The sequence below is a fragment of the Ovis aries genome, chromosome 6, assembly GCF_016772045.2.
Source record: "Ovis aries strain OAR_USU_Benz2616 breed Rambouillet chromosome 6, ARS-UI_Ramb_v3.0, whole genome shotgun sequence".
NCBI classification, from domain to species: domain Eukaryota; kingdom Metazoa; phylum Chordata; class Mammalia; order Artiodactyla; family Bovidae; genus Ovis; species Ovis aries.
This window is the reverse complement of record NC_056059.1, coordinates 91,836,803-91,861,884: the sequence shown is the minus strand read 5'-3', so window position 1 is coordinate 91,861,884 and position 25,082 is coordinate 91,836,803. Positions and strand designations below refer to the sequence as shown.

At 44.1% G+C, this 25,082-nt stretch overlaps 1 protein-coding gene and 1 pseudogene across 2 annotated transcripts in view; one reads left to right on the top strand and one right to left on the bottom strand.

Annotated features, from left to right (window-relative positions):
* Positions 1 to 25,082, top strand: part of SCARB2 (scavenger receptor class B member 2) — a 78,886-nt gene that overhangs the window by 6,602 nt on the left and 47,202 nt on the right. For both annotated transcript variants that reach the window (XM_015096290.3, XM_060417251.1), the window contains exon 2: positions 19,085 to 19,242. In XM_015096290.3, coding sequence (XP_014951776.2) covers positions 19,085 to 19,242 — 158 coding nt within the window. The remainder of the gene's footprint in view (positions 1 to 19,084; positions 19,243 to 25,082) is intronic.
* Positions 1,104 to 1,863, bottom strand: LOC105607839 (small ribosomal subunit protein eS6-like; annotated as a pseudogene).

The window sequence follows — 25,082 nt, the reverse complement described above, 5'->3', positions numbered from 1 at the left end:
GGCACATGGGTTTAGTTGGTCCACGGCGTGTGGAATCCTCCTGGACCAGGGATGGAACCTGTGTCTCCTGCATTGCAAGGCAGGTTCTTAACCACTGGATTACCAGGGACATCCCTGTACTTTATTCTTAATTTTTGCCTATTTTTCTGGTAAAGACATATATACGCCATTGTAAAAAGTCAGAGACAACAAAGGAAAAAAAAGAGAAACAAAGAAACCACTGTTAAATATACTGTTGATTAATCCACATTTTTTTCTTTGTGCATTATAGTAGCACATATACTTTACAGAAATGGGGTGCTTCTGTTCTCACCCTGTATTTATTTTTAATTCCAACTGGCATGACTAGCATACAAAAGGGTTGATAATTCTAGTTGGGGCTATTATTCTTAGTAATTACTACTATTCTGCAGGTTTACATCAAAGAAAATGTCTTTTGGGAGGGAGGGGAAGGTCTGTGCTTATGAGAACTGTTTTTTGCTTTCTTGTTTCACTGTCAGGCCACAGTGAAGGGGCCATCTGTTCTGCCAGACATTTGCTTGTTTGCCGGGGAGGAATCAGCAGGTGGGATTATAAAATCATTAATGAAAACACATGATATTGGCCAAGTGATTAGGCATTTATGGTCTATATCATCAAGATACATAGTCTATATCCATGACATATTACATGAAGCAACCATTTATCAAAGCTGGTAGCTAGTCAAAAGCAACTGAGAAAAATAAAGGCTACTTTCAGTGTTTGCTCTCTATATCCAAAAGCACTTTTAGGTATATTCTTTGGCAGTCATCCATTTATTTCGGAAATATTTACCGAGTATGAATCCTTTGTGAGGCAGTGTGCTGAGACCTATGGGTACAATAGTAAATGAGATCGAGTCCCTACCCTTATGGAATTTATAATCTAATTCAGAATTCTGGGACTCAGATGCCTTTATTCTCTTAAGGATTATTGAAGACACCAAAGAACTTATGTTTCTATTGGTTATATCTATCAATATTTATAATATTAGAAATTAAAACTGATACATTTTTATTTTTATTGATTTATTTATTTTTTGATGTCTGATCTTATTTATTTGTTACTCTTAGAACATCTCATTTTTAACTGGACTCAGACTCAGAAGTAGAAGCTCTCAGAGAGGACAGCCTCCATCTCTGGGCAATCTGTTCCTGCCGTTTTCTTTGGCCTCCTTCATTCTCTTGGCCAAAAGTTTAGCATATTCTGCAGCCGCTTCTTTATTTTTCTTAGTACACTGTTTGTTCAGAGCAATACGCCGGCGTTTGTGTTGCAGAGCTTGTGGAGTCACGAGACGCTGAATCTTGGGTGCTTTAGTCCTAGGTTTCTTACCGTCTTTGTTTAGGGGCTTTCGCACAACATATTGGCGGACATCATCTTCTTTAGAGAGGTTGAAAAGTTTGCGGATTCTGCTAGCTCTTTTGGGACCCAGGCGACGAGGCACTGTAGTATCAGTGAATCCAGGAATATCTTCTCCCCTTTTTTCACGATGACTGGTATCCACAATGCAACCCCGTACAGATTTGCCCTTTCTCCAGTCCTCCTTGGTCTGTACCAGGAATGCCCCTTACTCAGAAGCAGGAGAACTCGGCCATGGGTCAAGACACCCTGCTTCATGGGGAAACCCTGCTTATCGTTCCCGCCACTGATTCGGACCACATAACCCTTCCATTCTTCGCCCAGAGTGTCAGCAGCAACTTCTGTGGCCATACGCTTCTCGTAGAAGGTATGAAGTTTTTGTTCATCATCCACTTCAATGAGCTTCTGGCAGCCAGTGGCCGGGAAAGAGATGTTCAGCTTCATTCTGAGGCGGCCGACAGCCTCCGAGGCGCCGTGAAAAAGAGCTGATACATTTTTAAAACACAAGTATGTGCATGCTAAGTCCCTTTGGTTGTATCCAACTCTGTGACCCCATGGACTGTAGCCCACCAGGCTCCTCTGTCCATGGGATTCTCCAGGTGAGAACAATGGGGTGGGATGCCATGCCCTCCTCCAGGGGATCTTCCTGACCCAGGGCTCGAATCCCCATCTCTTTGATCTCCTGCATTGACAGGTGGGATCTTTACCACTTGTGCCACCTGGGAAGCCAAGATACAAGTATACATGAGCACGTATTTCATTAGCTGTCGGAGCAATGACATCATTACAACCTGTATAACCTTTAAAAAGTTCCACTATAGGGCAGATAGTTAAATGTTACTACAGAAATAGTTTTGACCATGAGGAATCCCCTGAGAGCGTCTTGGAGCCCCTCAGGGGTCCTCAGACCACCCTTTGAGAACTACTGATCTGGTTTTCATTTAATTAATTTTGTTGACTTCTAGAATTTTTAAAATGACATAATATACCTGCTTTATTTCTGTAAGGCTACTTTGGGAACTATGTTTTTAATGTTTTCAGACCACCAGGGTCTTGTTTACTTTGGTATATATTTATATGCTTGTTTGGTGTCCTCATGGGTCCAGCGTGAAGAACAGTGGGTTTGGGCCATCAGTGAATCAGGTTCAGGGAATCTCCTGTCTTTTCCTGTGTGTTAATCAAATCAGACCAGAACATTAGCAGCTCCATAATTGAATTCTTCAATAATTCCCCTCTAGCCTCAGCCCTGCTAAAGATTCTCTATCCACAGGACATAATTCAGTATTTAAAGCTAGCCCCAAAGTTCTCTTTGAAGGTAGGGGTCCGGCCATATGTAGCTTCGTATCATCTTCTCAACCTGTTAAATGAATGTCATACAAAATAGATAGTTATTAAACATCACGTGGATGAGTGGAGAGATGAGAACTTAATATCTTCAGGATGATTTTGGTTATAAATTGTTATTATGCTACACATTTTTGTTCCAGTGGTCGCGTTTGCCTTACTAATAGTTTATACCTTTAAAATCTGGAAATTTCGCTGAATAATCCAGCTTTCCAGCTTCTCTGGGAACATGTGACCGTTCGGGTTTTTTTTGTTGTTCATTTTGATTAATTTTTATTGGACTGTAGTTGCTTTTGTGGGATTCCCCAGTGGCTCAGCGATAAAGAATCTGCCTGTAATGCAGGAGATAGAAGTTTGATCCCTCAGTCAGGAAGATCCCCTGGAGAAGGAAATGGCAACCACTCCAGTATTCTTGCCTGGAAAATCCCATGGACAGAGGAGGCTGGAGGGCTACAGCCTATGGGATCACAGACAGTCGGACACGACTTAGAGACTAAACAACAGCAAACATAGTTGCTTTATAACGTTGAGTTAGTTTCTGCTGTGCAGCAGTGAATCCGCTGTACGTACACATCTATCCTCTCTTTTTTGGATTTCCCGAGTATGGGTCTTTTGCAGTACTGGCCCCATCACAGTCTGGGTGACCGCAGCTGGGGCAGAATGGAGGCTGCCCTTCAGACAGGACCTCCCTCCCTGCCCCCACCGCTGTCACACTCCTGTTGTCCCTGACCCCAGGGTCCAGGGAAGGTGCCCTTTGTCATGGGGTTTGCTCTGCTGTCTTTCACAGAGTGGAGAAATATCTGTTTGTATCTGATGCTCTTTACCACAAGAAGGAAAATGAAAAGATAGCCTGAAGAGGTCATTCGTTTTTCAGCTACTCAGCTGTATCTGACTCTTTGTGACCCCATGGACTGCAGCACACCAGACTTCCCTGTCCTTTACCATTTCCTGGAGTTTGCTCAAACTCATGTCCATTTAGTCACTGATGCTATCCAACCAGCTCATTCTCTATCACCCCCTTCTCCTCCTGCCTTCAATCTTTCCCATCATCGGGGTCTTTTCTAATGAGTTGGCTCTTCGCAGCATGTGGCCAAAGTATTGGAGCTTCAGCTTCAGCATCAGTCCTTTCAATGTATATTCAGGGTTGATTCTTTTAGTATTGAAGAACTTAACATGCATTTAACAAAAATGGGCGAGGGCATATTTCTGTGTAGAAGTGAATATTAATGCTAGGGTTTGGCATGCAAACATGCAGACACCCGTACCTGCTTCATTCCTTGACCTTCCCCACGTGGCTCCTTTAACTTCAGAATTTTACATTCTTTCTAAAGAAAGCAAGACAGAATGCCTTGCTTCCTTGTTACAGGAATGTCATCATTACTCTTGCAAGTCCCCTTTTAAGGATATTGCTTCTAATATGATTCTTCTGATAATCCACAGTAATGGAAGGAATAGGAGATGTAGATATAAACAGGTGAGGGAAACATCCCTTATTTCATCTTTGAGAGATATAGTCACAACCAAACAGGTTGTAAAATAATAAGACTGGCTCTACAAGTTATACAGAGAACCTGGCATTATTGCCATGACTACACTTCTTATTTACTCACATCTTAAAATCCTGTTTTTCATCCACTCATTCAACTGTTCCTACATCTCCTCACCCCCATCCCCTGCCAGAATCCACGTATATCTCCCCGCTCTTCACCTCATCCTTTTGATTAAGTTTCTGTCTGGTGGCTGATTTTTCTCCCTTGAGGCTGGCAGTTCTCGACCTTGGGTTCACATTTGAAATTACCTGGAAGTATTTACAAAGTATTCTACTGGGTGTTTTGTAGCAGGAGCTTTTTCACGGTAACTGTTCTACCCTCTTGTCCTAATTGTGAGTTATAGACAGAGCAGCAGCTGACGCATAAACTGACATTGGAGCCTCAACTGTCAGATCTCATTAGCTGCAATTATTGGAGTTGCAATTAAAGCAAAATGAGTTCAATAACAATGACATAAAAGAAAAAAAAAAAAGAAAGCCAATGCTTTTGGTCCTAAGTTAAAAATAAGGTCAGAGAATAAGGGTAAAATGTTAATGGCAGCGTATTTCTTTTACCTCAACAGAGTATTTAGAAAGATAAATAGTACAAACTACTTATATTACTCCGAGAATCTGCCCTGGGTTTGCTTGATTTCAGGGAGAAGTTTTAAAAATAATGCCAACCAACTGGTGTTTTGATATTTGGTGAATTTTATTAATGTGGAATCCAATGAGAATCTTCCACACACTATTAGATCAGGTTTTCTCAAAGTTGGTCTGCATTGTCTCCAGGTAAGTTTAGACTCTGTAGATGGCAATGTGGATGCTGAGTTTGTGTTTAATTATTAAGTAGCACTTTGTTGAACTAAAAGTACAAGCAGCAGTGCTCTTGAGGCCTGAAAGTTTCTGAAAATATTAAGTTACTTGCATTAAAGCCCAACGCAGTTCCCTGAGGGCTTATTCTTATCATCTGCATGTGGCTTTTATCAGGACAGCTGGTTCCTCAGCCATCCTTCTGCTGCTTTCCCGAAAGATCTCCATCAGGCTGCTGTGGATGTGTTGTGTCTTGTGGCTGTACCAAGTCATGGGCTTCCCTGGTGGCTCAGACAGTAAAGAATCTGCCTGCAATGCAGGGGACCCAGGTTCAATCTCTGGGTTGGGAAGATCGCCTGGAGAAGGAAATGGCAACCCACTTGCCTGGAGAATTCCATGGACAGAAGAGCCTGGTGGGCTACAGTCCATGAGGTCACAAAGGGTCAGACATGACTGAGCAATTAACACCTCTCAGCAGAGGCAGCTAATCCAGTCATACCTGGGAGAAGGTGGAACACTCCATGTTGCTGGTTCTTAAAGGGCCTGTTGGGATGGCAGGTGATGGGCTGAGTCAGGTCCCATGGACTGACATCTTGGGCTGCATCAGGACCTCAGAGTTTATCCTGTTAGCAGATAGGCACTTTTGATGGAACTCTCTGGAAGCTGATATAGATAACACCTTTGAAAGGGGCAAAGCTGGAGAAAAGGGCACCAGTTGGGAGACTACCTAACACTGAACCATATTACCACAGTCCTGGCCAGTAATGAGATGAAAGTGAAAGTGTTAATCGCTCCATCATGTCCAACTCTTTGCAACCCAATGGGCTGTAGCCCACCAGGCTCCTGTGTCCATGAAATTCTCCAGGCCAGAATGCTGGAGTGGATAGCCATTTGCTTCTCCATGGAAACTGCCCGACCCAGGGATCGAACCCAGGTCTCCTGCATTGCAGGCAGATTCTTTACTGTCTGAGCCACCAGGGAAGCCCAGTGATGGGATAGGCACAGGAAAAGAAATGCAGAAGAGGAGGAGGTAGGACTCCTGTCATCAGTAGGACTGAGTGATTAGGGGAGAAATCATGAGCCCCTTTTTTGGTCACATTGATGTTGAGCAGCCTGCGAGGTATCCAGATGGAAATTTTAGGATGAAAGTGTAGGTCCCTCAGTCATGTCCAACTCTTTGTGACCCCATGGACTATAGCCTGCCAGGCTTCTCTGTCCATGGAATTCTCCAGGCAAGAATACTGGAGTGGGTTGCCATGCCCTCCTCCAGGGGATCTTCCCAACCCAGGGATCAAATCCAGGTCTTCCACACTGCAGGCAGATTCTTGACCGTCTGAGCCATCAGGGCAACCCATGGACCCATACAATTGATATTATCCCAGTAATTTCAGGCATAGCCCTTCTTTGGGCCTTGCACATGAACGTTCACTGTTACATGCATGTCAATGTTACGTCCTTAGCTAAATGTCTTCTGGAAACAGGGCCTATGCTTGTTGGGCACAAAGAAAGCTCTCAATATATACATATTGGCAAATTAACTGAAAGGTAGGTTTTTCAGTCCAGATGATTAACCTGGCTTTGACATGGCAGATTGACCACATAACTCAATCATCTTTACAATATTTCTCTTTTTAAAATATTTATGTATTTTATTTTTGGCTGCTTTGGGTTTTTGTTGCTGTATGCTGACATTCTCTAGGTGCCGTGAGTGGGGGCTACTCTCTAGATGCGGTGTGCAGGCTTCTTCTTGCAGTGGCTTCTCTTGTTGCAGAACATGGGCTCTGGGGCACTTGGGTTCAGTAGTTGTGGCGCCCAGGCTTAGTTGCTCTGAGCCATGTGGGATCTTAATTCCCAGACCAGGGATCAAACCCATGTCCCCTGCATTGGCAAGTGGATTCTTAACCACTGGCCACCAGGGAAGTCCCTCCAATATTTCTTCTGATGGTAGTAGTACCACATTATGCCTGGAAAAATTCATCATGTTCTGCACTATCCAAAGTCACATGGTAAAACTGATTTGGAACTTCATGCTGATTTTTAATTTAGCATAAGTGGAAGACTCTGCTGGTTGCAGGGTTATCTAGTGGCCCTGGGAGGTCTTGGAGTCCAAGTGATGGTTTCTCCACAGTTTCATGGTCTTTCTGGGGTAGGTTGCCAGATAAAATTCAGGATGCCTAGTTAAATTTGAATTTCAGATAAACTTCAAGTAATATTTTAGTGAGTATGTCTATGCAATATTTCGATTCTCTTCAGTTTGTCAGTTGTTAGCATCCTGCTGTGCTGACTTCATCTTTCTCTTATATACTCTTTCTTGAATTTTTTGAATGCAAGTTGCAGATATTACAACACTTTGCCCCTGAATCCTTCAGCATTGCATCCTAAGAATTAAAGCATTTTTGACATAGCCTGTGCAATATTTTAGGCTTTCCAGGTGGCACTAGTGGTAAGAACCCTCCTGCCAATGCAGGAACCATAAGAAATGTGGATTCTATCCATGGGTCAGGACGAGGCCCTGGAGGAAGGCATGGCAACCCACTCCAGTATTCCTGCCTGGGAAATCCCATGGACAGAGGAGCCTGGCAGGTTACAGTCCATAGTGTCGCACAGAGTTGGACACGACTGAAGCTTGGCACACACACATGCAATATTTGGGATATCCTTGGGCATCCTGTGTTTTTACTCACTAAATTTGGCAGCTGTACTCTGGAAGTGTGATGGGGTAGCAGCTCCTAGAGTGGTCAAGCATGGACTTTGCAAACCCACAGACCTAGACTTGGTGGGATTTGACTTGACTCAACTGGCTCTGTGAGTCTGGGAAAGCTGGTGCCCCCATTTCCTTACCCACAAAATGGGAATTCTTACCTTGTGGGGCCAATGGAAGGCTTAAAGTGTCCATAATGCCCAGCAGAGCACCTGCCTCCTGGAGACTTTGAGTCAGTAGCAGCCTGGTAGTAATGATAATTGTCCTTCTCTGAATTGAACATCAGGGAAGGAGATAAAAATAAAGAAGCAACTGTTTTAGAAACGTTGGCAGCTGTATTTATAAACTGCCTTCTGTTCTCTCATTCCTCTTCTCTACTTAGTGTGTACACACACACACACCCCCCACACCATCTACTCTGGGATTTACACTGTACACTAGGTTCCTTGCGGGCCATTGTGAGTGGGGAGGTCAGGCTCCAGGGGACGCATTAAAGGTGCAGGAGGGAATTCCCTGGAGGTCCAGTTTCACTGACCCTGGAGGTCTCCACTTTCGCTGCTGAGGGCATGGCCAAAAAAAAAAAAAAAAAAAGCACAGGAAAAACCGATACTCTTGAGAGCAAAATTTGAGTGGATTCAAAGTCAAAGATGGTGTGAAGCTTGTAAGGATGTTGACTCAGCTAAGAGTGACCGGGGAGAGACCAGGGGTGGGGGTGGAGGCCTACAGAGAGGAGAAGTCCCGATTGTAACAGCACATGCTGTCGGTGTGGCTCTGGCAAGCTGTCAGGCATTGGTGTTTTTGTTGTTGTTGTTGTTAGGTTTTTATTTGGTTTGCTTAGCGAAGGACTCCAGTTGACCAGATATTTACTTCCATCCTGAAACTGTCATCAACTTGAAACTTGTAGCAGTAAGTTCAAGTCAGACTGTCATGAGAACAGCCAGTTTTACCCTCTTTTCTGAGAACGGTTTTACCTGCCTTCTTTCTGGGAACTCTTCCTCTTGTCTTCAGACTGTTTTTTTTTTGTTTTTTTTTGTTTTTTTTACCTAAACTGGATACAAACCAGGCAAGATAAACTCAGGCAGTTTACCATCCCTTCACTCACACTGACTGGCTCTTTGGGCATGGATAATTCTGAGATGATGTTCTTTACTTTAATAAGTAAATGAGGCTGCCAATCTTTTCTTTTATTCCTATTGAAGTGTAGTTGATTTATAGTATTGTGTTAGTTTCAGCTGTACAGCAAAGTGATTCAGTATGTGTGTATATGCATATCATATTCTTTTTTCAGTTCTTTTCCATTATAGCTTATTACAAAATATTGCATATAGTTCCTGTGCTATACAGTTAGTCCTCCTTGTTTATGTTTTTTACATAGACAAACATACGTCTGTTAATCCCATACTTCCAGTTTATCCCTCTCCATTCCCGCCCTGCTCTTTGCTAACCGTAAATTTCTATTTCTGTGAGTCTGCTTCTGTTTTGTAAATAAGTTCATTTGTATTACTTTTTATATTCCATGTATAAGTGAAATTATATGTTTACCTTTTTCCGACTTATTGATAAACTCTAGGTCTGTCCATGTTGCCGCAGCAAGTCCTTTCTCACTCTGGAATGAGTGAGCATCCATATCTTGTCAGAAAAAGCTGGCCAGGAATACAGAGTGTTACGTCAGCTATCCTGACAACAGTAGGAGGAGCAGTACTGCAAAGCCCAGTGTGGGGGATGGAGGCCCTTGGCCCTGGTGAGGGAGAGCCGACCACAGCTGATGAGGCATCAGCCTCGCCTTTGTTTCGCAAGGACAGAGGCAAAGCTAGATGAAATTAGTCCTCTGTATCCACTTCTGCCTTCCCTTGGGGGTCTAATTAATATATTTTATAGAATTGAGTTCCTTAGATTTTTCACTTAAAAAATATGTATAAGGGAACAGTTATTTTTTCTGCTTATGGAAGTAGTTTATTTTAGTTGTTAAAAAAAAAAAAATCCAAATAGTGCAGAGAAACATCACAGAGAGACTGGAACACCCCACCTAACTTTGTTTTATAGAGATGAATGCTATTAGACATCTAGTGAAGGCTTGATGATTTTGAAGATAGCTAAAAGATTGAAATTGTTACATTATCTACACATCACCCCCCTAACGTTTTCATGTTTGCATTTTATCTGCTATTTTTTTCCACACTTAAACATATTTTGCGTTGTCCGCTTTTACCAGTTAACATACATCATGAGCATGTTTCTTCCTTCTCCAGGGGAATCTTCCCAACCCAGGGATCGAACCCGGGTCTCCCGCATTGCAGGCAGACACTTTAACCTCTGAGCTACCAGGGAAACCCTCCTTATTTCTATGTAGTAGTTTTTATAATCCTAATGATTGCTTTCTACTCTAGTCTGTGAATTATTATAATTTACTAAGTCATTCTTGTCCTGTTCAACATTTTAGTTATTTACAATTTTATGCTAATTCCTTGTTATTTCAACCTTAACTGAATCTTATGTAGGCTATTTTATGAAGATAGTGACCAAAAATTTTTTTTCTTTCTTTTCTCTTTTGTTTAACATTTGTTGGGTTGTCTGTATTTGAGGAGACTCATGGAAGTGACACGATTCCTTTCTTTTCTTCAGACAAAATCTGGAACCCTCTCATCCCCAATCTGGAGATGGTGATAGTCAACATCACAGTCAACATTTATTGAGTATTTCGAGTGGGACTGGAGATAAGCACTCTGCTTAAGCCTCATTTAATCCTTATAACAATCTTAGCCAAGCCCTCCTTCCCATGTGTGCCAGCGTTAGTTCAATTGCTCGGTCATGTCCCACCCTTTGCAACCCCATGGGCTGCAGCACACCAGGCTTCCCTGTCTGTCACCAACTCCCGGAGCTTACTCAAACTCATGTCCATCAAGTTGGTGATGCCATCCAACCATCTCATCCTCTGTCACCCCCTTCTCTTCCTGCCCTCAATCTTTCCCAGCATCAGGGTCTTTTCAAATGAGTCAGTTCTTTGCATTGGGTGGCCAAAGTATTGGAGCTTCAGCTTCAGCATCAGTCCTTCCCATAAGTATTCAGGACTGATTTCCTTTAGGATGGACTGGTTGGATCTCCTTGCAGTCCAAGGGACTCTCAAGAGTCTTCTCCAACACCACAGTTCAAAAGCATCAATTCTTCAGTGCTCAGCTTTCTTTATGGTCCAGCTCTCACATCTATATATGACTACTGGAAAAACCATAGCTTTGACTAGATGGGCCTTTGTTGGCAAAGCAATGTCTCTGCTTTTTAATATGCTGTCTAGGTTGCTCATAGCTTTTCTTCCAAGGAGCAAGCGTCTTAATTTCATGGCTGCACTCACCATCTACAGTGATTTTGGAGCTCAAAAATAAAGTCTGTCACTGTTTCCATTGTTTTCCCATCTATTTGCCATGAAGTGCCAGTGTATGCTTCCAAAGTACCTCTCAGCGGTGTCAATGCAAAATAGGCAGCCTGGCACAATAGGAGTGTCAGATAAAAAACAAACCTGGCTTTGATAAGGAGAGGCTGTTTAGAAGGATTATTGAAAAGGAGAAAGGACCTGGTGGTAGTTTGAGGGGATCTTGCATTTGGTAGTACATCTGACTGTATGATCTTCAGGGCCCCGAGGGTTAACCAGAAGGCTTTTCCTTTTACAAGGCATTCTTGTGGCTGGAAAGGAGAGAAACCTGAAGTTTGATTAACAAGCATTTTTTTACCCATCTTTAGTGAGGCCTGTGCATGTACGTGCTCAGTTGTGTCTGACTCTTTGCGACCCCATGGATTGTAGCCCACCAGGCTCCTCTGTCCATAGGATTTTCCAGGCAAGAACACTGCAGTGAGTTGCCATTCCCTTCTCCAGGGGATCTTCATGACCCAGGGATCGAACCCAGGTCTCCAGCATTTGCAGGCAGATTCTTTACCACTGAGCCACCAGGAAAGCCCCAAGTGTACAGCACAGTGTTATTAACTGTAGTCACCATACAGGCATTTGGCTACCACTGATCAGTGGGGTCAGGCTGTCCAGCTAATTGATTATGAGGCAAAAAATGGGAATCTGGAGGGTCAGCGTCTGGCCTTGTCTTAAGTAAACAAGAGAGACATCTGTGATACTGTCATACAGGGAAGGGTGTTTCTTGAAGCCAGCTATTTCCCAGAACACAGAAGCAAGGATTCTAGAACCATTGCTGTTTTCCAGGAATACAAGGCTCTGGTAAAATTCAGGGTCGCCAGGAGTACAGGTTTGCAGTGAGTCCTGGCCTGGGAGGCAGGCTGCACCCTCTACCAGTACAGTAGATGTCAAGCATTCACCTAACCTCTTTGAGCTTTGGTTTCCTGAGATGGAAAACGAGGAAGATGATTTTCCTTTTGAAGACTACTAAGAGGATTGTTGTTGTTCAGTCACTAAGTCGTGTCCAACTACTCTTTGTGACCCCATGGGCTACAACACACCAGGTTTCCCTGTCCCTCACTATCTCCCTGAGTTTGCTTAAACTCGACCCATTGAGTTGATAATGCCGTCCAACCATCTCCTCCTCTGTCATCCCCTTCTCCTCCTGCCTTCAATCTTTCCCAGTCTTTTCCAATGATTTGGCTCTTCACATCAGGTGGCCAAAGTATTGGAACTTCAGCTTCAACATCAGTCCTTCTAATGAGTATTCAGGGTTGATTTCCTTCAGGATTGATTGGTTTGATCTCTTTGCTGTCCATGGGACTCTCAAGAGTCTTCTCCAGCACTGCCATTAAGAGGATTGGATGGGATAAAGTGACAACACAACCCTTGGCTCTTGATAGTATTCTGCAGCTCAGAAACCTTCCATACTCCTTCCTTATACATTAGATAAAATCTAGACTTCTGTGACCCTAAGGTACCTCTCTAAATGACTCTCCCTGCTCCCTATAAAACCCACGCCCAGTCAGACCTAATACCATCATTCCTCTGGATCTTTTATTGTCTCATTCTCCATATCCACTATGTCTGATTAGATTAAACGGAAGGCTCCAGGAGAGATGGACATAGATCAAGCACAGAGGAAGGGCTCACTCTGTCAGCCAGACAGGATAGTGGAATCAACCCCAGCGGTCCAGAAGGCATCCACCCCCATGAACTTCTTTGCTTGCCAAGTTTTTATTCCTTCCTCCTGGCTCACATTAAGCCCTACCTTTCTCCGTCTCAGTTTGTAGAATCCATTGTCTGAACACTACAGAGACCACTGTTTGGTGTGCTCATCGGCTATTTATTACCTGCTACTTTACATTGTTTATTATCTTGCATGTGTATATCACCATCACCCAGATAGAAGGTAAACTCCTGAAACACAGAAACCATGCCTGTGTTGCTAGGGATCCCCAACCTGCAATGCCTGGCACATACACATACAGTGTTTAGAGGCATTGCATGCATAGTCCTATACTTTGCAAGAAAACCATGGTTATAGCATTGCTTTAAATAATTGTTCTGAAGAGATCATGGAAGGACACAGATTTTTTTTCCCCACCCACAAAGGGAACTGGCTGCATTTAGCTCTGTGTGTGTGTGTGCTAAGTCACTTCAGTCTTGTCCAACTCTTTGGGAGTCTATGAACTGTAGCCCGCCAGGCTCCTCTGTCGATGGGATTCTCCAAGCAAGAATATTGGAGTGGGTTGCCGTGCCCTCCTCCAGAGGATCTTCCTGACCCAGGAACTGAACCTGTGTCTCTTACATCTCCTGCCTTGGCAGGCAGGTTCTTTACCGCTAGTGCCACCTGGGAAGCCCCTTAGCTCTTTAGGGTGCTGCAAAAAGTGAAAGTGAAGTTGCTCAGTGGTGTCCAACTTTTTGTGACCCCATGGACTGTAGCCTACCAGGCTCCTCCGTCCATGGAATTTTTCAGGCAGGAGTACTGGAATGGGTTGCCATTTCCTTCTCCAGGGGATCTTCCCAACCCAGGGATCGAACCTGCGTCTCCCACATTGCAGGCAGATCCTTTACCATCTGAGCCACCAGGGAAGCACAAATTAGGGTGCTGGATTACCAATAAGATACAGAAACTAATCGGTGCTAGATCTGTGTGTTTCTGATTCTAATGTATCTATCTGAATTGCTTTCTCGTATCTGAATGTGGTGGCTTCTCATATCTTCCCTGGTGGCCCATATGGTAAAAGCGTCTGCCTACAATGTGGGAGACTCGGGTTCGATCCCTGGGTTGGGAAGATCCCCTGGAGAAGGAAATGGCAACCCACTCTGGCACTCTTGCCTGGAAAATCCCATGGATGGAGAAGCCTGGTAGGCTACAAACCATGGAGTCACAAAGAGTTGGGCACGACTGAGTGACTTCACTTTCTTTCTTTTCTTTCTTATCTGAATGTGGCTGAAATGGCAGGGGACAGCCGCTTCCTCTGGGTACCCTTTAAGGGCTCCTTGGACTTGTAGCTGTCAAGCTGCTCTCACAGGACCTTGACTGTGGCTTTGGCTGTGACTGTTCATGCCTGTCTTCTGCTCTTCTCTGGTTGCCCATCATGGTCTTCTCTCCCAGCATCTTATAAGCAAAGGTGATGGAAAATATAGTTTTCTTCTACTATGTTCTGTTGACTGAACCAATATTTCTCCAAAACCTGCATTGTCCTGGAGGAGTGGGGAGGATTAAAGAAAAAACAAAACCCTACTCTTTTTCTGTAGGTCAGCACCAACAGGTAACCTAACATATTCCAATATTGAGTAGCTGCACTTCTCGTTTTTGGCTGCTAATATCACGTGCGTCATGTTGCTTCTGAGTAACCTCAGTTTTTTAGAAGATGTTTTCCATCCTGAGTACTTTTTTCCCTAAGAAATTCCTATATAATGTGTTATGAGATTCAAAAAAAATGAATGACCCATCCAGTTAAGGGGGAGTCTCAAGGACTTCACAAAGGAGGAGAAATTACTGCCCTGCATTTTCCTGGAAATTTTTGGGTAAGAAAAAGAGGTTTTTATTTGAAGCAGATAACTTGAAAGGTGTCTATGGGAGATACACCACAGGATGCCAAGTTTTAGTAGTCCAGGCCTCCAATTCAAAATCCTCTAGGAGACAATTATTATTTCCATGTTACACTTTTCATAGTTAACATACCAGTTTTAGGTAGCTTTCGTTCAGTGTTAACTGAGCTGTTTCTAGGGGCTGTGTGTGCACTTTATACCAGAGAAACTCTGGTATATCTCTCCTGCATAGAGTTACCATATAAAGCCTGGCTCTGACACGAAGAGACACAGACCCTTCCTTGTCCTTCCGTGGCCTCCGGGTTCTATCTGGTCAGCCTCTGTCAGCTGCTATCCCCCATCTCTCTTTCTCTCTGGGCCTGACTCTCCCTTGCTCCTCTCAGATAACTAAGACTCCCATTTAGAAGATAAGATAAAACACCACAAAGCTCTTAAAAAAAAAAAAAACAAAAAACTGCCTAAAATGATCAATTAGGCTGCTCTATGGCTGGGGTGGGGAGAGATCACTGTGTGTGTGGCAGGGGTGGGGGAAGTGGAGGGGGGGTGTTTCCCCAACAAGTGAGTCTGAGCTGGATCCCAAGCTTGGAAGGAAAGGGTTTTTGTGGTTTCTCTTTAAATTTTTCCATCTCACCAATCTGACCTCAAATTGGTAAATCAGTACCGATAGTACAGGCCAAGAATATTTTACTAATGTGCTGTTTGGATAAAAATCAGATGGTTAGATGTTCCAGCTGGTGCCAAACCACAAGGAGCCCCCAGTCCTATAACATGGCCGACTCACGGACAGGAATTGATTTCCGGCCCGCCAGACGACTGTGTTAGCTCTGACAAGTGTGGGTTTTCTGCGTGCATTTTATTTCAGCACCACTTTGTTTTTCCCTGCAGAGTCTTGAGATATTTTCCACTGAGAACTAGAGTAATATCATTAAGTTCCCTTACAACTCCGCTTCTGTTACATTGGAGGCCTGGACTACTAAAAACTTGGCATCCTGTGGTGTGCTGTGTCACAGGGCGTGGTTTCCATCCTGTTTTGAGGCCAATGTCTCTGTTTATCATGATTCATATCCTCACCGCTAGAGGGGTTTCAGGTGATGTCATTAGCTGCTGCTTATGCAATCTAGTTATTGTTTCATTAGTGGACTTATACTCTTTCTATCCATAGATCTCCTTTTCCTCTCTTCTTTTAAAAATTTTTCTCAGTGTTGGGAGTTCCCTAGCTGTCCAGTGGTTGGGACTCCACACTTCCACTGCCGTGGGCACAGGTTCAATCCCTGGTTGGGGAAGTAAGATTCCACATGCCGTGTGGCACAACACCCCCCAATTTTTTTTCTCAGTGTTAAGTTTTTTTTTATTCATTGTAAACGTTTGGAAAATACATAATCTCGTCGAGGAGAAAATAAAGAGTCGGACACGACTAAGCAACTTCACTTTCACTTTTCACTTTCATGCATTGGAGAAGGAAATGGCAACCCACTCCAGTGTTCTTGCCTGGAGAATCCCAGGGACGGGGGAGCCTGGTGGGCTGCCGTCTATGGGGTCACACAGAGTTAGACATGACTGAAGCAACTTAGCAGATCCCAACAGCTATCAGATCAAAATAACAGCTATCAGATCCCTGATAGCTCAGTTGGTAAAGAATCTGCCTGCAATGCAGGAGACCCTGGTTCGATTCCTGGGTTGGGAAGATCCGCTGGAGAAGGGATAGGTTACCCACTCTAGTACTCTTGGGCTTCCCTTGTGGCTCAGCTGGTAAAGAATCTGCCTGCAATGGTGGGGGCTGGGTTCGATCCCTGGGTTGGGAAGATACCCTGGAGAAGGGAACGGGTACTCACTCCAGTATTCTGGCCTGGAGAATTCCAAGGACTGTATAGTCCATGGGGTCTCAAACAGCTGGACATGACTGAGCAACTTTCACTTTCAGATCCCAACATGCAGAGTTAGTCACTGTTTGCATTCTGGTTTATTTATTCTCAGTCTCTGGTCTTATCTTTCTTAAGCACCTCAAGTGATCTTAACTTTTTAAAAAATGAATTTATTTTTAATTGAAGGATAATTGCTGTACAGAATTGTGTTGGTTTCTGCCAAACATCAACATGAATCAACCATAGGTATACATATGTCCCCTCAATGATCTTAACTTTAAAAAAGCAGTTTTTCCAAAAAATACCAAGACAATACCCAGATCAAGTCCAATTCCAAAGCAGTAGTTATTTAACTCACTTCAATTTAACAGTACTTCCTTCTCAACTTTATGCCTTATCTCTGTTCTTCACTCACTAAGCTGTGTCCGACTCTTTGAGATCCCATGGACTGCAGCATGGTAGGCTTCCCTGTTCTTCACTATCTCCCAGTGTTGGCTAAAACTCTTGTCCGTTGATTTGGTGATGCCATTCAACCATCTCTTGTCTTAGCTCGATATTAAACTTAATTAGCTAAATCTTAAAATGCAGTTTAATAACAAGTTAGCTACTAGATATTAGGTTTATGTGTATTAACCTTGGGTGCAGTATTAATCAGGCTTCTCTTATAATGCTGGATAACAAACAACCCCCCAAACTCAGCAGCTTATACATGTTAGGAAGTAACATGTACTTCCTACTCCTTATGGCCAGGTTGGCTGCAATTTGAGCTGAGCTATGTCAGCTGACTTAGGCTGGACTCCTGGCACCATGGCTGGTCTACACATGACCATTTTAGGGCCTTGGCTGAAGGGTCACCAACTGCCTGGGACAGGGTAGCAGAGGGCGGCTGGTGGAAACTTGCCATGCCTTTAAGGCCTCAGCTTGAAGCTGGGGCATTCCCATTCCACCCACATTCAGTTAATCAAGTCAAGTCACTTGGCCACACCTGAAGTCTGCAGGGTGGCAATGTTACTCGTCATGTAGAAGGGCCAATGTGTATTAGTCTGGGACTGTGCTCTATTTGTTTGTGAGGGGTGTCATAACAGTAACCACAGACTGGGTGACCTAAGCAACAGAAATGTATTGTCTCACAGTGCTGGATACTAGAAGTCAAAGATCAAGATGTCAGCAAGGTTGATTTCTTCTGCAGCCTCTCTCCTTGGCTTGTATGTGGCTGTCTTCTTCCTGTGTCTTCACATGATCCTTATTTTGTGCGTACTTATATCCTAATCTCTTCTTCTTATAAGGACATCCTTTATACTGGATCACAGCCCACCCTAATGACTCCTTTAACTTTTCATTTCTCTTTAAAGACCCTGTATCCAGGGAATCTCTGGTGGTCCAGAGGTTAAGAACCCACCTTCCAGTGCAGGGGATGTGGGTTTGATCCTTGGTTGGGGAACTAAGATCCCATATACTCTGGGGCAGCTGAGCCCCACACTCCAGAGCCTGGGTGCCACAACTAGAGAGAGGTCTGGGCAACACAAGAGTGACCTGACACAGCCAAATAAATAAGTATTTTTAAAAATAAAAGACCCTGTCTCCAAATACAGTCACATTCTGAGGTACTAGGGGTTAGGACTTCAATATACAAATTTGTTGGGGGTGGGGCACACACAGATTAGACCATAATACCTAGTAAGGATGGGAAACAAAGGAAAGATTGTAGACAAAGAATACCCTAAGCACTAGTGCAGCTTAGCTTTCTCATCTTTAGATCTGGGATAGGCAAATCTATGCTAGGGGTCTGCTGGGGACTGGATGAGAAAATGCATTTAAAGCCCCTAGTGGTGGAAGTGGTAGGAGTGAGTGTGTGTTAGTCACAGTCGTCCAACTCTTCGTGACCGCATGGACCATAACCTGCCAGGCTCCTCTGTGCATGAAAATTTTCAGGCAAGGATACTGGAGTGGGTTGTCATTTCCCTCTCCAGGGGATCTTCCTGACCCAGGGGTTCAAACCTGGGTCTCCCCCATTACAGGCAGATTCTTTAATGTCTGCACTGCCACGGAAGCCCCAGGGGTGGGTGTGGTTCTACCTCAAGTGGAAGGACCAGCTTTCTGGCCCTCTGGCCCTGTTCCCTCACATGGGCGAGCTGGGAATGCATGCAGCTTCTCAGAGTGGCCTGACTTCCATGGAAGCTGTCCGACCACTAGACTCTTGGTAACAAAGCAAATGAGGCCTTTCTGTACGCAAACTGTGGCCTTGGTTTTGGTGATGCCATGTCTCCATCCATGAACGATGGCTCTAGCTTGCACCTTTCCTTTACCACCCATGTTTATTGAACACCTGTTATGGCTTATAAGAGTTGTGGGCTCCATAATGGCACAAGGCGCAGCCCTGCTCTCGAGAGACTGCAGCCTGTGAAAAAAATAAGTGAGCTGGAAGGTCAAAGGAGAAGGTGTCTCTCTCTCTACCTCTGTATTCAGAGCCTTATGCTGTATAAATCTCTTTTGTCCTCCTCTAGAATATCGTGTTAAGGAACGGTTCCGAGACCTTTGACTCCTGGAAGAAGCCCCCTCTGCCTGTGTACACCCAGTTCTATTTCTTCAATGTCACTAATCCAGAGGAAATCCTCAATGGGGAGACCCCTTGGTTGGAAGAAGTGGGGCCATACACGTACAGGTAAGTCCTCAGCACCTGCCTGCCCTGCCAACCAGAAAATGGAGTGGCGCCGCCTGTGACCTGAGCCCCTGTCTCTTCCCACGGGCCTCCTCAGTGTGCTGCGGGGAAGCACAGGTTCTAACTACATCTGTCTGAAGCGCTGCTGGTGGTGGGCACACAGCTGTGAATGAATGGCTTTGTGGATGGGCCAGTCCCAGCCTGTTGTGTTTAGAAATGCAGCTGCTTCTTCCTGAGCTGGAGAATGTGGTTACTAAGCCATGAATAGCTGCTTCTACTCCTGACCCTTTTAAGGTGGCCCCTGATTTTCTATGGCTTCCTGGGCGGCTCAGTGGGTAAAGAATCCGCCTGCAATTCAGGAGATGTAGGTGGACATGTGTTCGATCTCCAGGTCGGGAAGGTCCCCTGGAGGAGGACGTGGCAACCCACTCCCATATTCTTGCCAGGAGAATCCCATGGACAGAGGAGCCTGGCGGGCTACAGTCCATAGCGTCACAAAGAGTTGGACATGACCGAAGGGACTAAGGATGCATGCTCATGATTTTCTATAGTGACCTTTAGGGTCTTTCCCTTGTTCTCTCCTCACATACCTAGTCTTACGCCAGTTCCCAGAAGTCATTGTTAGTCTGAAGACAGGCCTTTCTGTCTCTTCTTTTTCTTTTTTAATTGAAATATAGTTGATTTATAGCTTCCCTGATGGCTCAGTGGTACAGAATCCGCCTGCCAGTGCAGGAGACCCAGGTTTAATCCCTGGGTAAGGAAGATCCCCTGGAGAAGGAAATGGCAACCCACTCCAGTATTCTTGTCTGGAAAATTCCATGGACAGGGGAGCCTGGTGGGTTACAATCCATGCGGTTGTGAAAGAGTCAGACAGGACTGAGCATGCATAGATGAGATGATAGTTGATTTACCATGTACTAATTTCTGCCGTACGGCAAAGCAGTTCAGTTATACTGAATGTATATGTGTCCATTCTTTTTTATATTCCTTTCCATTGTGGTTTATCATGGGATATTGAATATAGTTCCCTGTTTTATATAGTAGGAGCTTGTTTTTCTATCTCTTCTTATTTACTTCTTTCTCCCCTCCTGAGTATAAGAGATAACCAGGTGGCAGGGTGGGTTAGAGTTGTTGGCAGTGACCACTGATTGCAAGCATTGGGGAGTTAGAATTTCTTTAATCATTTTTTAGAAAGATTAGTAGAGGGAGGTGCTTGGGGATCTTACGGTCAGAGTATTTTCCCCACCGTTGCAGTATTTCCCACACCTCCAAGACAGTAACCTCCCCCACAACCTTTGCAAACATCTTTCCAACAAAGCTTCTCTTTACCAAGTTAAAAAAAATAATAATATTAGAGGAAGCATATAGATCTTTCTTCAGAACTGCTGTGTGGTAAAAATGCCACAAGATTCCGTCGTAACCGATTGCTCAATAAATGGTTGCTGACTGATTCAATCATTGTGAGTCAGGACTGTCTCGGTGCTGGAATTCAGAGGTAAAAGTTCTCTGTCCCTGCCTCAGGTGCTAAGGGTCTGACTCTGGAGTCGAATGGCCTGTTGTCAGTCTCACCTCCACCACTTACCAGTTCTCTGTGCTTCTGTTTCCTCATCAATAAAGTGGGGATAAAAATAGGACTTCCACCATGAGATTGTTATGAAGACCAAGTCAATAGGTCAGTATTTATTAAGTGCTTAGACTAGTGTCTGGCATGGAATTAGTGCTAGTTAAGTGTTTCATGTTATTATTAGTCTTAGTGGATTGTCTTAGTCTGTGTAAATCAATGTCCAGAATTGTAAAGATGAGCTTTATCATTATGAAGTGAAGTGTAAGTCGCTCAGTTGTGTCTGACTCTTTGTGGACTCCATGGACTGTACAGTCCCTGGAATTCTCCAGGCCAGAATAGTGGAGTGGGTAGCCTTTCTCTACTCCACGGATCTTCCCAACCCAGGTCTTCCGCATTTCAGGCAGATTCTTTACCAGCTGAGCCACAAGGGAAAGCCTGTATTATCACTGTATAGTAGAATTTGAAAAAAAAAAAAAGACAACACTTGGGTCCTCATTTTAAAAAGCATTTTTGTACATTTAATGCCTCAAGAAACTCCATGGACTTGGTTAAGCGAGGCCTGCATTTGAGGGTGTACAGCCAGGGGACTGAAGTTGAGCCAGAATTAAGATTTTTGAGTGTCCTGTTTGTTTTACAGTTTTAACCATTTTTTAATGATGATTAAAAAAAAAATAGAAAATATACCACCTTTACCATTTTGAAGTGCAATTCAGTAGTTTTAAATATATTCATATCGTTGTAAAAACAGACCTGCAGAACCTTTTCCTCTTGCAGATCTGAAGCTGTTATAGCCATTATGTCACACCCCTTCCTCCTCTCCCCTCGGCCCCTAGGAACCACTATTCTGCTTTGTTTCTATGGATTTGACCACGGTAGATACCTCATACAAGTGGAGTCATACAGGATTTGTCTTTTGCTGGGTTTAACTGAATTCCTTTGAGTGGAGAGGATGACTGACTCCCTGCAAGAATAAACTCACCTGAGAACTAAAGGAAAACCCCAACAGTCTTCCCTCTGGGTCTTCTGGGCCTGTTCCTGTCATCGTTATCCTCGTCTGAAAAAAGATGTAGGTTCTAATCATAACCCAACGAAATCCAATATTTCATGAAGACACGTTGTGGGCCATGGCGTCTGCTGCCTTCATGTGCTGTTGTAGATGTGGTCATGGGGGTAAATCCTAGAAGTGAAATACTGTCCAACTGTCACCATACTCCCTAATGTTCCCATCTTCAGTTCAGTTCAGTCGCTCAGTCGTGTCCGACTCTTTGCGACCCCATGAATTGCAGCACGCCAGGCCTCCCTGTCCATCACCAACTCCCGGAGGTCACTCAAACTCACGTCCATCGAGTCGGTGATGCCATCCAGCCATCTCATCCTCTGTCGTCCCCTTCTCCTCCTGCCCCCAATCCCTCCCAGCATCAGAGTCTTTTCCAATGAGTCAACTCTTTGCATGAGGTGGCCAAAGTATTGGAGTTTCAGCTTTAGCATCTGTCCTTCCAAAGAACACCCAGGACTGATCTCCTTTAGGATGGACTGGTTGGATCTCCTTGCAGTCCAAGGGACTCGCAAGAGTCTTCTCCAACACCACAGTTCAAAAGCATCAATTCTTCAGCACTCAGCTTTCTTCACAGTCCAACTCTCACATCCATACATGACCACTGGAAAAACCATAGCCTTGACTAGATGGACATTTGTTGGCAAAGTAATGTCTCTGCTTTTGAATATGCTGTCTAGGTTGGTCATAACTTTCCTTCCAAGGAGTAAGCGTCTTTTAATTTCATGGCTGCCATCACCATCTACAGTGATTTTGGAGCCCCCCAAAATAAAGTCTGACACTGTTTCCACTGTTTCCCATCTATTTCCCATGAAGTGATGGGGCTGGATGCCATGATCTTCGTTTTCTGAATGTTGAGCTTTAAGCCAACTTTTTCACTTTCCTCTTTCACTTTCATCAAGAGGCTTTTTAGTTTCTCTTCACTTTCTGCCATAAGGGTGGTATCATCTGCATATCTTAGAGATGACTCCATGGACTGTAGCCCTGAACGCTGCTCTGTCCATGGGATTTCCTAGGCAAGAATACTGGAGTGGCAATTTTCTTCCCCAGGGGATCTTCCCAACTCAGGGATTGAACCCAAGTCTCGCAGGAGACTCATGGAAAAAGCAAGAGAGTTCCAGAAAAACATATATTTCTGCTTTATTGACTATGCAAAAGCCTTTGACTGTGTGGATCATGATAAACTGTGGAAAATTCTGAAAGAGATGGGAATACCAGACCACCTAACCTGCCTCTTGAGAAATCTGTTTGCAAGTCAGGAAGCAACAGTTAGAACTGGACATGGAACAACAGACTGGTTCCAAATAGGAAAAAGAGTACGTCAAGGCTGTATATGGTCACCCTGCTTATTTAACTTATATGCAGAGTACATCATGAGAAACGCTGGACTGGAAGAAACACAAGCTGGAATCAAGATTGCCGGGAGAAATATCAATAACCTCAGATATGCAGATGACACCACCCTTATGGCAGAAAGTGAAGAGGAGCTAAAAAGCCTCTTGATGAAAGTGAAAGAGGAGAGTGAAAAAGTTGGCTTAAAGCTCAACATTCAGAAAACGAAGATCATGGCATCCAGCCCCATCACTTCATGGGAAATAGATGGGGAAACAGTGGAAACAGTGTCAGACTTTATTTTGGGGGGCTCCAAAATCACTGCAGATGGTGACTGGAGCCATGAAATTTAAAGACGCTTACTCCTTGGAAGAAAAGTTACGACCAACGTAGATAGCATATTCAAAAGCAGAGACATTACTTTGCCGACTAAAGTCCGTCTAGTCAAGGCTATGGTTTTTCCAGTGGTCATGTATGGATGTGAGAGTTGGACTGTGAAGAAAGCTGAGCACTGAAGAACTGATGCTTTTGAACTGTGGTGTTGGAGAAGACTCTTGAGAGTCCCTTGGACTGCAAGGAGATCCAACCAGTCCATTCTAAAGGAGATCAGTCCTGGGTGTTCATTGAAAGGACTGATGCTGAAGCTGAAACTCCAATACTTTGGCCACCTCATGCAAAGAGTTGACTCATTGGAAAAGACCCTGATGCTGGGAGGGATTGGGGACAGGAGGAGAAGGGGATGACAGAGGATGAGATGGTTTTATGGCATCACCGACTCACTGGACATGAGTCTGGGTAAACTCTGGAAGTTGGTGATGGACAGGGAGGCCTGGTGTGCTGCAATTCATGGGGTTGCAAAGAGTCGGACACGACTGAGCAACTGAACTGAACTGAACTCCTTTGTCAATGCTTGCTTGTGCATGCTTGCCCAGTCATGTCCAAGTCTTTGGGCCCCATGGACTGTAGTCTTCCAGGCTCCTCTGTCCATGGGATTCTCCAGGCAGGAATACTGGAGTGGGTTGCCATTTCTTCCTCCAGGGAGTCTTCCCAATCCAGGGATCAAACCTGAGTCTTCCGCAGCTTCTGTGTTGGCAGGCAGATTCTTTACTTCACCAGCTGGGAAGCCCCAACTTGATTAACTGTCCCAAATGTTACACCAAGCAATTGCTAGTCAGGTATCTTGGTGTAATTTTCTTCCAACATTTTTTTTTAAACTTTTTCACTGGGGTAAATAAATCAGACTCGTTTGGGGCCCCTTTAATGTTGGGGGGCCAATAGGGGCCTCTTTGGCCCATTTAACTTTGGGTAGTGTTGGTTCAGAGCCTTTGTTTTTTGTTTTTGTTTGTTTGGCTGTGCTGTGTGGTTTGTGAGATCTTAGTTTCCTGATCAGAGATTGAATCCAGGACACTGGCAGTGAAAGCCCAGAGTCCTAACCGGTAGCCCACTGGGGAATTCCCTAAAGCCTTTGTTTTAATCTCATCAATGTCCATTTTTAAAAAAATCCTATTTTTAAATCACCATCTAAGGATTTCTATTCTGTTGGGATGATGTCTATCCTGTTGGGATGAGCCCCTATAAAATTGCCACCTTGTTGGGAAGCAGTCTCTTGACTTTCTCCTCAGCGTTTCCTATTCCCTTGTTAATTAACCTAATGTTTTTAGTAGTACCCTAAAGACCCATCAAGGGAAAGCCATGACCATAAATTACACTTTCCAAATAGTTTGGTTTTAAAATACGGGAATTCTTAAGTTATATTTTTTTGTATCTGCCTTTTAACTTGCTCTTTTCATGGGCACCAAGAAAACAGCCGTTTATAATATGAGCTCCCGAAAAATTTACCAATTCAGAAGTTTCTTCAATTTAAAGGACCATTGTCTGGCACTGATAAGTAGT